This window comes from Nymphaea colorata, chromosome 12 (assembly GCF_008831285.2).
Source record: "Nymphaea colorata isolate Beijing-Zhang1983 chromosome 12, ASM883128v2, whole genome shotgun sequence".
NCBI lineage: Eukaryota > Viridiplantae > Streptophyta > Magnoliopsida > Nymphaeales > Nymphaeaceae > Nymphaea > Nymphaea colorata.
The window spans coordinates 15,279,358-15,290,585 of NC_045149.1; the positions used below are offsets into that span (position 1 = coordinate 15,279,358).

At 37.2% G+C, this 11,228-nt stretch overlaps 1 protein-coding gene across 2 annotated transcripts; it reads right to left on the bottom strand.

Moving 5' to 3' along the window:
- Nucleotides 1–1,721: 1,721 nt before the first annotated feature.
- Nucleotides 1,722–9,315, bottom strand: LOC116265704 (guanine nucleotide-binding protein-like NSN1). Of its 2 annotated transcripts, none has more exons than XM_031646515.2 (10): nt 9,189–9,315; nt 7,924–7,968; nt 7,565–7,806; nt 6,879–6,987; nt 6,631–6,795; nt 5,641–5,858; nt 4,064–4,328; nt 3,258–3,437; nt 2,975–3,186; nt 1,722–2,285 (listed from the first exon to the last, which is right to left on the bottom strand). In XM_031646515.2, exons 2-10 carry the CDS (start codon nt 7,940–7,942, stop codon nt 1,932–1,934), a joined length of 1,764 nt encoding a protein of 587 aa, XP_031502375.1. In that variant the 5' UTR covers nt 7,943–7,968; nt 9,189–9,315; the 3' UTR covers nt 1,722–1,931. The 2 variants fall into 2 exon arrangements, with proteins under 2 accessions (XP_031502375.1, XP_031502374.1); XM_031646514.2 differs by having other exon boundaries at nt 6,631–6,804.
- Nucleotides 9,316–11,228: the final 1,913 nt, after the last annotated feature.

Consider the following 11,228-nt stretch of genomic DNA (forward strand, 5'->3'; position numbering starts at 1 on the left):
GTCCACTCTCGTGATCCGACGGCCGGAAAAAAAAAAAGGGGCTGCTTTTACTTTGCGAGATAAAATTTAGGAGGATCTTCTTTCTTTTGACGTCCAACAGCAAAAAGCTCTTCCAAGGGATATTGCCTTTAGGCAAAGGTCTGTATATATAATTTGGGGATGAAATGCTGAAAGTAGATTTGTCCACGGTGATACGCCAAATCACGGTTTCTTTGGTGCTGCCACATCGCAACCGTTGGATGCAAAGTGCCGAATCGCTGCTGCCGTCGATTGAGCACGATGAACGGCGACGGCAACGTGTCGTATCGTTTTGCGTATGACGTGATTCGAAAGGAGGACCCAGCACAGCAGGTCGAGCCTCCCGTGGTGTGGGTTCAAGGCTTTTTCTTAGTGATGTGCATATGATGCTTCCCACTTTTCTAGTCTTCGCCAAAAACAAAGAAAAGGTGAAGGGAGTGGAGGCGTTGTTTCTTAGAGGATTAGGTTTTCTCCTTGCTCACCACATTAAGTTTTTTCCTTTGCTGCGCATGATGAGGCAACAACGTGAAGCATCTAAAGGATAAGCCAAGGTTAGCGCACTTAGCGCTTGTGAGTTAATTAGAAAACTGAAACTGTATGTTACCTAACTACCAATATAAAAACAAAAAAAATTAATCGATTCTATACTTTTTTTGCATTTAGTTGGTATACCATAAAGTCCAGAATAATCATGATTGATCATTATAGGTTTTATTGTCAGGCAGCCAGGAACATCTCCTCTCGGATATGAGATCCCCATGACTTTTTAACAATGATCTTAAATCTTTTGTTCCATAGAAACATGTAGAACATAAATTTGCAACTTTTGTACCTTTAATTTATGAATTTTGAGTCAAAGACATTTGACGATGATGGAGATCGTTCTCAAATATGTAGGTTATAAGTAGAATTGTGAATGTGAGGACCCTTGGATCTCAGACGAGAGTAGTCGAGCATATCTTGAATCAAATGAAGATATATCAAAAGGGTGCTGGATTGGATTTTTCAGTACGCCATATGGTATGGCCGTCGATGGTACCTATAAAATCAAAGGAAAACCATGCAGAAAATACAAGTGATCAACAGGAAAAGGTTAAAGCCGCTACGACTTTACACGTTTGGAAACTTTTCTTTCTAGTAGCAAGATGACTTTCTGTGTGTTCGTTTGTTATGGTAGTGGATTTAAGGGAACAAAAGAGGAGGTGGATGACAAAGCCTACACTAACACAACACAGCACCTAAAAGGAGAGGCACCAGCCTAATTGCATGAGCAAGAGCGGCTTCCAAGGCATGGTCTAAACTCGAAAAGGAGAGGCCTTTTTCACTTACCTTCTCTCAATAAGAAACAAGTTCTTTTCTTTTGTTGTCTGCTGTCGAGTTAAGAAACCCCAGAAAATAAATTCGATTTGCTACTAATATTCTTGTTTAAGCGCTCCAACCGGTAACTGGACCAGGCTATAATGGGTAATCCAAGCAGCAGCCCTAAAAAACCTAAAACAGGCCCTCTCCCTTACTTTCAGTCCATCAGTAGCGCCTTGGAACTACAATTTCACTTTACTCTTAGATTTTCCAGATTAGCAAATTTAGAACTTTGGAGTAAAAGCCACATTACGACAAAAACACCCCGAAACCCACCGTCATATCGCATTTTGTATGGTTAAAATTGGTAGTTTGACAAGAAGAGAAGGTGGAATGAAGCAAAATAAAGATGAATAGCAATAAGCCGCTCACATTAATAGAGAAAAGAGAAAAGGGAACCTAGCAAAAATACCACTACCCTGGCCACCTCGCCAGTCAGCAGCTCTTAATGAATACATAACCCTAAAACTACGGTGCACTTCAATTCCACAAGCTACATTTTTTATCACCTCGCACAATATCTCTCTGTCTTTCTCTCTCTCCCTGTCACCCTTTCAGGCGTCCACTTCGACGCCTGACATTGGCACCTGATTCCCAGCTTGGTCTTCATCAGCACCATCAGCACCATCAGCACCATCCTGCTCAGACAAAGCATCAAACCGGGCAGGTTTCCCAATTTTGTAATCAACCATAAAATCATAATCGCCATCCATAGGAACCGATTTCTCAGCTTTCTTCCTTCTCTTCTTCTCTGCTTTTGTTTTCCGGGGATCTAGTATGCCCTCCGCGGAATAAAGTTTATCATTCTGCCCACTGTTGCTACGCGTCGTCTCTCCAGCGGCTGAATCTGCAGCTTCGGCGATCCTCGTGTCTTCCATGGCCTCATCTGATTCTTCGTCATCCTCAGACTAAAAGTTGAACAGAAGTGAATGATACGTCAGCAAATAAATTGTGGCAACTAAGAGGAGATAATAAAAGCCCATCATTCACATTCATCATGAATAAAAATCAGATGAACAAACCATATTTCTAGACCTTTGATTGAGGAAAAGCTATGATAACTGCGCTTTGTAATACAGGCAGGAAAACGTTTCAGCAGAAACACCTCTATGAAATGCAGATATGCTAAAATAGGAAGAAGAAAAGATCATTAACTGTAACCAAAGACTGATGAAAAGAGGTTCAATTATGTTGCTTCTTTGAACAAATTTCAAGAGCTTATATTTTGAAGAAAACTTGTGCCGATTGTGATGAAGCATCAACAGATTTCTGCAAAAACACTTCCAGAAAATGCAGACATGCTAAAATAGGAAGAAAAAAACATCGTTAACTGAAATCAAAAGAGAGGGCGATGAAAAGAACTTCGATTATTTTACCGCTTCCAACAAATTTCTAGAGCTCATATTTTGAAAAAAAACTTGTGCCAATTGTGATGAAGGCATCAACAGGTTCCTGCAAAATTACTTCTAGAAAATGCAAATATGCTAAAATAGCAAGAAGAAAACATCATTAACTTGGACCCTTTTTTGCAACGGACAATGAGCAATAACCTGGGTCATCTTACCCACAACGAAATAATACATCTAATAGAACTGACCTCCAACATCTGCTCATCTAGATTCACGGGAGAGCTGGGAGGGACTTCCACGTGAGAAGCATCAGCAACAGATACTAGGCTTCCAATAAAAGATGATTCCTCTCCATAGATTTCATCAACATTAAACTCTTTCCCAAGTTCAGAAACTATGGCAGACTCCAGTTTCTCACCTTGATTTCGGACAGGAGGGAATGTGTAATATGGAATTTTACCTGAAACAGCATTTCCAGATAAGAGCCTCTACGTTCTTAAGAGCTACAATGATTGGTCTAGATATTATTACCTTCATTCCAATCACGAAGAACTATCTTAGCAGCAGCTTCCATGTCCAGAACACCACCCTTTTTCAATTTTCCACGAAGAGAAGCAACTTTCTGCAAGAATTCGTCCACTGAGCTAAACCTTGGCAGTTTATATACTGCCATTAACTTTTCAGCAGGACAAAGCTTCAGAATCTCCCTAACTGCAAGGTTGAAAATTTGAAATAGAAGATTACCTTTAGGTTTGAGAAGCATACAAAGAAGAAAATGGGCAGCTGGTCCAACTATAAACTGCTTGATCACCATGGACTACCATTTTTCACAGGGCTCCACAAGTGCACGTCCATTTACAGATGATATTAAGTTTTTTATTCAACCACCTCTCACAAGTATATAAAGATTGTTTAATTTCCAAGCCTAATCTGTTTCGTGTTACAAGAATTAGCAAACTAGAGTATAAAAAACAAACCATTAAGGAAAACATTTGGTACACTTGAAAACAAGCACAGGTAGCAGATGACATCCATGTGATAGATGATACCACTGCAAGCAAATGGTTTTGACTTATATAACATAACCCACTATGCATCAACATCCTTGGTCAACATCAACAATTAGAAGAAAGTTGCACCTCACTTGACCAGATATCACTTAGAACAACCAAAATATGAGGCCATGAATTTTTTCTTTCACTCCTTTACCAGACCAAGTTTGTTATAGATGCTTAATGCTATGCCATGAATAAAATAAAAATATACACAGAAGATACTTGTAAACGTACACACCCCATAAAAAGATAATCTTGTAAGCTAGTCTGATCCTGAATTACCTGGAGAAATTGGGTCGTCTAACTTTTCAATTCTTTTACAATTGCGAAGAGCGATAGATACACCATTCTCACCAGGCTTAAGCATTACAACTCCAGGGCAGTCCAACAACTTCACATTCTTGTCTAACTGAACTTCTTGCATTGTCCTTGTCAATCCAGGAGTTGCACCAACGTTAACAACATGCGATCTCTTCAAGCTATTTATTAAACTACTCTTTCCAACATTTGGAAGCCCAACAACACCAACAGTGATGGACTTTTTTAGCTGTCAAAGGAAACATTAAAACACTCAGAAACGTGCTTTAGCTTCTCACCTTCAGGCACAGCATATAAAAAGTAGACTTACACCATTTACCAAATAATGTAGTACCGAAAACAGTCTCACATTAATGTTGTGCAAATTGCAGGAAATGAAATTGAAGCTGTATAAATGTATTTTTATATAATATATTCACAAATATGTACTACATTATGTGAAGAAAAAAAAAAGCAAAAATACTTAAAGGTTCCATAATGGATTCTTAATCAAGCAATTATATCTACAACAGAAAACTTTTTAGCGTATAAAACCAGAAAAAGCACAAGGGAGTCCATGTTTTTGACAAATTTATCTTGATCATTTGTCTCCAGGACATTTTCAAAAGTATCTTTTTCCCTTTTTAAGAGCTAAAAGAATGTGTGCAGCAACATTCATTTGCAATGAAGTTCCGGAAGAGCAACAACTATAACGCAGGTTCCAAACTTTCATCACAACATAAGCTGAGAATTTATATGGTCAAAAAGTAAATGATCTACCCTAGGCAGCCAAAGAAAGTTCAAGGAAAACAAAATATGATCAGTGTCCCTGACGGCAAAGTATCATGTGCCTCCACCAAAGACTAATTCATGAGAATGAACCTCATATCTAACTAAATTACTGGACATCTACATAAATATGCTAATGCTAGCACTCCCTTTCCAAATGGGAGTCAAGGACATAATATGATTTTTTTTTTCCTTTTTCACAAATACTAAATGGCATTTTTTCCTTCTGTGAGTAATAGCATGGCCTTCCTTTGACACGTGTACATGTGCTACTGACAACTAAATTACAAATGAAATTTGAGGAAGGTCTGACCAAGTCATGATCCCTGTGTTTCAAGCATTGCCACAAAGGTTTTCCTCACGTATTAATTAGAAAAATGGTTTCTTGAGGAAGCCTCAAGAATACCAAAAATAAAAAAATGGAAGTATCATTAAAAGAAGTAATATAAAAGATTATGAAATTTTCAGGTTTCGACTAATTTTCAATTACAAAATAGTTATTAAAATGGTAAAAAGTACATACTAATTTTTTTTCACAAGCGGCAATGTTAGTTTTTTTTCTCAACAAGTGTTTTTCCCATTGCTTTTCAGTTGATAAAGCAAGCTTTTGAAAAAAACAAATATTTGCTAACACTTAACATTGTTTGGAGAAGGTAAACATACTAACCACAAGCCACAGAACATGGTTTAAAAGGAATTGCATATAATAGGAACCATGATTTTGCTTTGAACGAGAACCTAAGTTTGTTATTTACTGATCAAGATGATAATACCTCATGGCTTCTAGAGTAGTTCTTGAGCAACTTTATAAGAGTCTCAGCTCCCAGGCAGTCACTAGTCTGCAGTAAGTTGCTGGACCTTGCTGCTTTTGATGCAGACTTCCATCCTAAATTAGACCGTTGTTCTTGTGTATTGCATTTGAATGCAACAGCAGGCAATTCTTCACGTAAATACTTGAGCCATTTCTCTGCAGCTTCTCGAGGAACAAGATCTGACGATACAATGAAAAGAACACTTAAAAATAACAGCTAAGACATATATACAGAATCAAGGTTCTTATGAAGTAACGTGGTTCTTTCACTACTTCTAACACAGGCTCACTTTTGCATCAAAGGCAAAAAGAAGCAAGCAGCAAGTCGTTGACCAGATTCAAAAGAATCATAAATTACAGGCATAGTGAGATAGAGCCTGCACACTAGAAGCAACTCCCTCCACAAAGTAACAAACCAAATGAAAACTCTAGCAGGACATTTAATGGCCAGTTGTAGACATACTCCTTGCTAAAATAATAAGCATATAAACATATAGAAAATTTCAATACATGAAATTATGCATTGCTGTTACAAACAATAAAGGAAGGAAAAAAAAAAGCAAAATACTGTATTATACAGTTCGACATCTTCCAACATGTGACAGCATATATGCATGAACATGTCAAAAATGGTTGAGAACAAAAACTGATAACCTTCTTGGCAAGGTTTGGAACTTTTTCAAAGTGTGATATTTCTAGGAAAGATTTCAGGTAAATCTTTGAAGTTCTGAAAATTGAAAAATAAGAAAGATTTCAGGTGAATCTTTGTGACAGTGCTTTTTTGAACAACATAATGAATCATACCCTAAAATGTTGATTTCTCATTTTACCTAAGCAAAAGCGAGGCAACTGCACCACAGATCAACAAGTACAAAATTTAAGAACCCAATTATCTACACAAGCCAAGAGCATTTGCTTTGTGCATCAAGTGATTCATCAGTGAAGACCTTACCGATCTTATTAAGAAGCAAAACAAGATGTTTCTCAGGACCATACTTCTGCACCATTTTCTCCATCTCAATACATCGTGTCCCAAGAGGGTCACGAGCATCAAGGACCTCTAGAATGACATCTGAAACCTCAATGACCTTTACTAGCTCCTTATAGAAAGCCCTCTCTGAGTTATCTGAAAAGGAAAATTTGTTTTTTATACACAAGAGAAAAAGTAAATGAAGGAATAGCAATTTCTGTACCACCCACCATGGATCTTGCTCATCCCAATGCCATCATTCACTGGTTTGCTCTGTTTATCAGATGCTATATCGTTTTGCTCATCACCCTCTAGCAAACCCAGCTTTCTCTTTTGAGCCTACAAGTGCTAAAAATTTTAAGTAGATAGTTGACTCAAGCTAAAAAAGGTCAACCAGTAAGCAAAGTTACTCAAGATGATGACCAAAGAACAACAAAACCTAAACCAAGGGCACATCCAAATTACTTCCAAACAAAACAAAGTAAAATAAACAAACCAAAAAAAAACAGAAGATTTCTCCTATACCAGAAGTAAGCACAAAAACAATTTCTTATTTAAAGACAACACCATGTTTCATTCCAGTGTAAAAAGCACTAAGGATCATCTTCCTTGAGATCCAACCCTTCCTGCTTGTCCGAGTTATATTTTATCCCTCAACATTTTTCCATTGATCCATCTCTCCAGCGGTTAATAAACTATTTCAGTTTCATGTCTAAAGTGCTTTTTATTTCTCATCCAATTTGGTGCACATAACCAAAATATGTCCAGAAGTCATCTAAATTAAATGACCTGTTGCATGTTCATCTTCCAGAGACTCATAGTTCGCCTTTTTCTTCCTGAATTCAATATACCAAACACACGTACCAACTAAGGGGATCTAAAAAATTGAAAGAGAATAATAACAGGAGGTATATACCCTTTCTTTCCTGAGGGCTTTCTTCTGCTCCAACTCCTCAAGGGCACGGGCACGCCGAGCTTCAAGTGCCCGGAGCTCTTGCTCCTTGAAAGGCCAATCATTGGGAATCCCTGGGTCTTTCTCAACCTTCTTACGCTTGAACCCGAGTTTTTTAGCTTCTTTTGCCTTCTTCCGGTGATGCTCCTTAACCTTCTTTATGATTTTGTACTTCTTTTTCAGGGAAACTCTTTTGCTCTTGCTCTCTACACGATGTCAATCAGCAAAATCCAGTCATCCAGTGATCAACAATGACGAGCGCATAAAATCACCAAAAGCATCACAAAATTCCCTACAGAATAGAATATTTCAACACCACTCACTCTTGCTTTTCTTCACCATTGTTGCTCACCCAACGCCCGCAAACCCTAGAAAAGAAACACACACAATGACTAGGGGTTAATGATTTCTGAAACACAGACTATAAACATATAGACGAATGAAATCCTTAAGATAGTATCATAGTTGAGATGAAAAACACTTCCCTGCAACTACACAACAGTCAAATTTATATTCACAATGCAAGAATAAGTTATATCCATAATCATGAAATCATATTCAAAACAACTCAAATAGAAGCGGGGTAGAAAAACCTTACAAGCAGTAGTATTCCCAACAATACCCTCTACACTAAAATATTTTGTCTTAACATGGTTCAATTGCACAATCAATATAAAATAAACCAAATGCTCCTTTACTAGCATTAACAAATAAGCAACCAAAACTGTACATAAATTTCAGTAAGAATCTGATAGACTCAGTTACATATATGCAAAAACTCGAATTATTATACATACTCAATTATAAGAAGATAAGACAAATATAAAAGCAACAAGATACGACAAAGAAAGCAAGTCAAACAAGGCAAAAATCTATAAAAAAAATTGATGTCTAAAGTGAATGTCATAAGTTGAAAAAACAAAAGAAGACTCTTTAACATAATGTAATATCAAACTTTAAGCTGGCCAACTCATGTTCAACTATGGAGAAGATGTCTGCCATGGGCCCATAGTGCCATGTATAACAGATGAAAGTTTTGGATTGCAAGTTTACTTATAATTTTTACATTATCGGACCCCTTTCCTTCAATAACGGAAGACAAAGAAAATGAACACGAATTTTGGTAAAGAAGCAACAAACCAGGTCTTAGCATGAAGCGGCCACAAATTCATCATTCCGCAATTCAACAAGGAACATCTTAATATGAAACACAGACAATTCATCACTGCGCAATTGAATAAATAAGTTCGTAATATGAATAAACCATCCAATCCCTAGAGACAGAGAGAGACACAGAATAAGATAGGGGAGAGGGCTGCCAGCCAGCCGCCCTCGTTTGCAGCGTATAGAGAGAGAGAGAGAGAGAGAGAGAGACAGAGAGACAGAGACAGAGAGAAATATACAGAGACATAGACAGAAAGAAAGAGTAGGCCGCCGGCGGCCCTCATTCGTAGAGAGAAGTAGAGGGCCCTCGGCCCTTTCTCGAAGGTGAGAGAGAGGGGCAAGGGCTGCTGGCGGCCCTTCCTCGACGAGCAGAGAGATAGAGAGGCCAGCGGTCCTCAATCGAGAGAGAGGGAAAGAGAGATACCTGCGCGGCGCCGGCGATGACAACCGAGAGAGAGAGGGAAGGGCGTGAGACGTCGAAGGGGCAGGGTGAGAGGGGAGGGAAAACCCAGGGATGCAGGGTTTAGAGGCAGCGCTTCGTTCTCTTCTTGACGTGAAGAATAGATCAATAACGTTTTTATCGTTTTAAACGTTATATATATATATATATAAAAGAATGGGGGCGAAAGATGGGTACGACCATTCCGCGCCATCGGACATAAAAACTACATGAACAAATGTTAGGTGATCAAAATATTCAACATTTTTATTCATTTTTTTAATCTGGATTATTAGATGGTTGCGTGACTTAAAAATTTAAAATCAATTTTATATATATATATATATATAGAGAGAGAGAGAGAGTTTACACTTTGAACTGTTTCGACATTTCTAGCTCTCAACGATTTATGGAAATTAAGCAATTTCAATAATTAAACTTTAAAACCTTGATCTTAAGTTGATCTCTCTCTTGCGGATCTTACCATTTTCTTTAAATGCTGTCCAACTGCATTCATCTTCGTGAAAAGGAAAATGAGATTGTTTATTTGTTCAAACTTAGTTGATATTTAACTTTCATTAATGGTAATCAAATTCAACCATACAAGTAAAATTCAACATACATAATAATAACAAATATGTTATAAAGAGACGCCGATGAATTTCAGTTGTCTCAAGGAAAACACGCTCAAATTTCAATTTGCTGGACAAAAATACTTTTGACGTTAAATTAAAAGACAAAGGATATAAATGAAACCCAAAACAATAACATTTTATAAAAAAAAATGAAAATACCTATTTTATGGAATAGTGGAACAAGGATTGATTATTACCAGTTGCCACTGCCTAGCCCGAATCAGATTATGTATGCCCTGCGGTGCACAAAATTTTAGTGCACTGGTGACAAAAATACTCTTAGTTAATATAAAAGTAAAAAATTTTATAAAGACAAAGAAAAACAACAAAAAAAAAACATTTTTTTTTCTTTTTGACGTATATGAGTTGCATGTACTCACCGGCGCACCCAAGTCACACTCTAGCTAATAAAAATTATTTTACTTTTACATACGGCTTTGGGGAACAATACCATGTATAGTATCATAAATTTCACATTCAAATTATCATAAAATCTAAAATTACATGTAAATATATAAATACATTAAAATGACAAAATATCCACCTTAATTTAGTTGGTAGTCACTATATATTTAGAATTACTAACAGCATACGAATGCCAAAAAAAAAAAAAAAAAGTTTTAAAGACATATTTTGCACCTTCAGATGATTAGATTATTTGCTGGAATGAGGTGCACCTGTTGGGCCTCCCCTTTTATTAAGAATAGACAAAAGATTACAAAAATACAGTCAGCTTTTCCATCAGTTCTCAATCATTCTGTACTTACCGACAGTTTTGCCACTCGTTTTATGAATGCATATTTTTTTTTGTTTTAATTTTTAAGGACACACAAAGTCCACAATGATTGTTTGCCATTGTAACATAACAATAGTTTCGATATTAAAGAAACTTGTGGCACGAAGCTAAAGTTCAAACATGAGAGCTAATAATAAGACCTCCTCCGTTTGGCAATTAATTTCAGCTGCAAGTAGTAAGTAGATGAGAAGGGAGGGGTGGCGTGACGGTGACGAGCTCATCTTTACTTCTTTCTTCACACAATTATTTTTCGGTACTGGGAAGAGATTGTTGTTGCCTATTGAGATGCCTTCTGCTTCAACAACACCTTTCTTTCTAGTGGCAGCTGATATTTCAATAAAATAATAATTAAAACCTTTGTTTGTTTATTTAGATAACATCTTCTGGAAAACCGATATTTCTTGTGCAAATGTGAAGAATCAATCGGAAGCCTTCTTTTACGAGGCTACATTTTACTAACATCTATGGTGGCCGGGAATCCCTTGAGCTATACTCAGAAGAAAAGAAAAAGGAAAAACAAAGAGAGCGTCACCCTGACAAAAGCGATGGGCCAGCCACCCGTTTGAATGGCCTCTTCATAAATAAACCCACAAT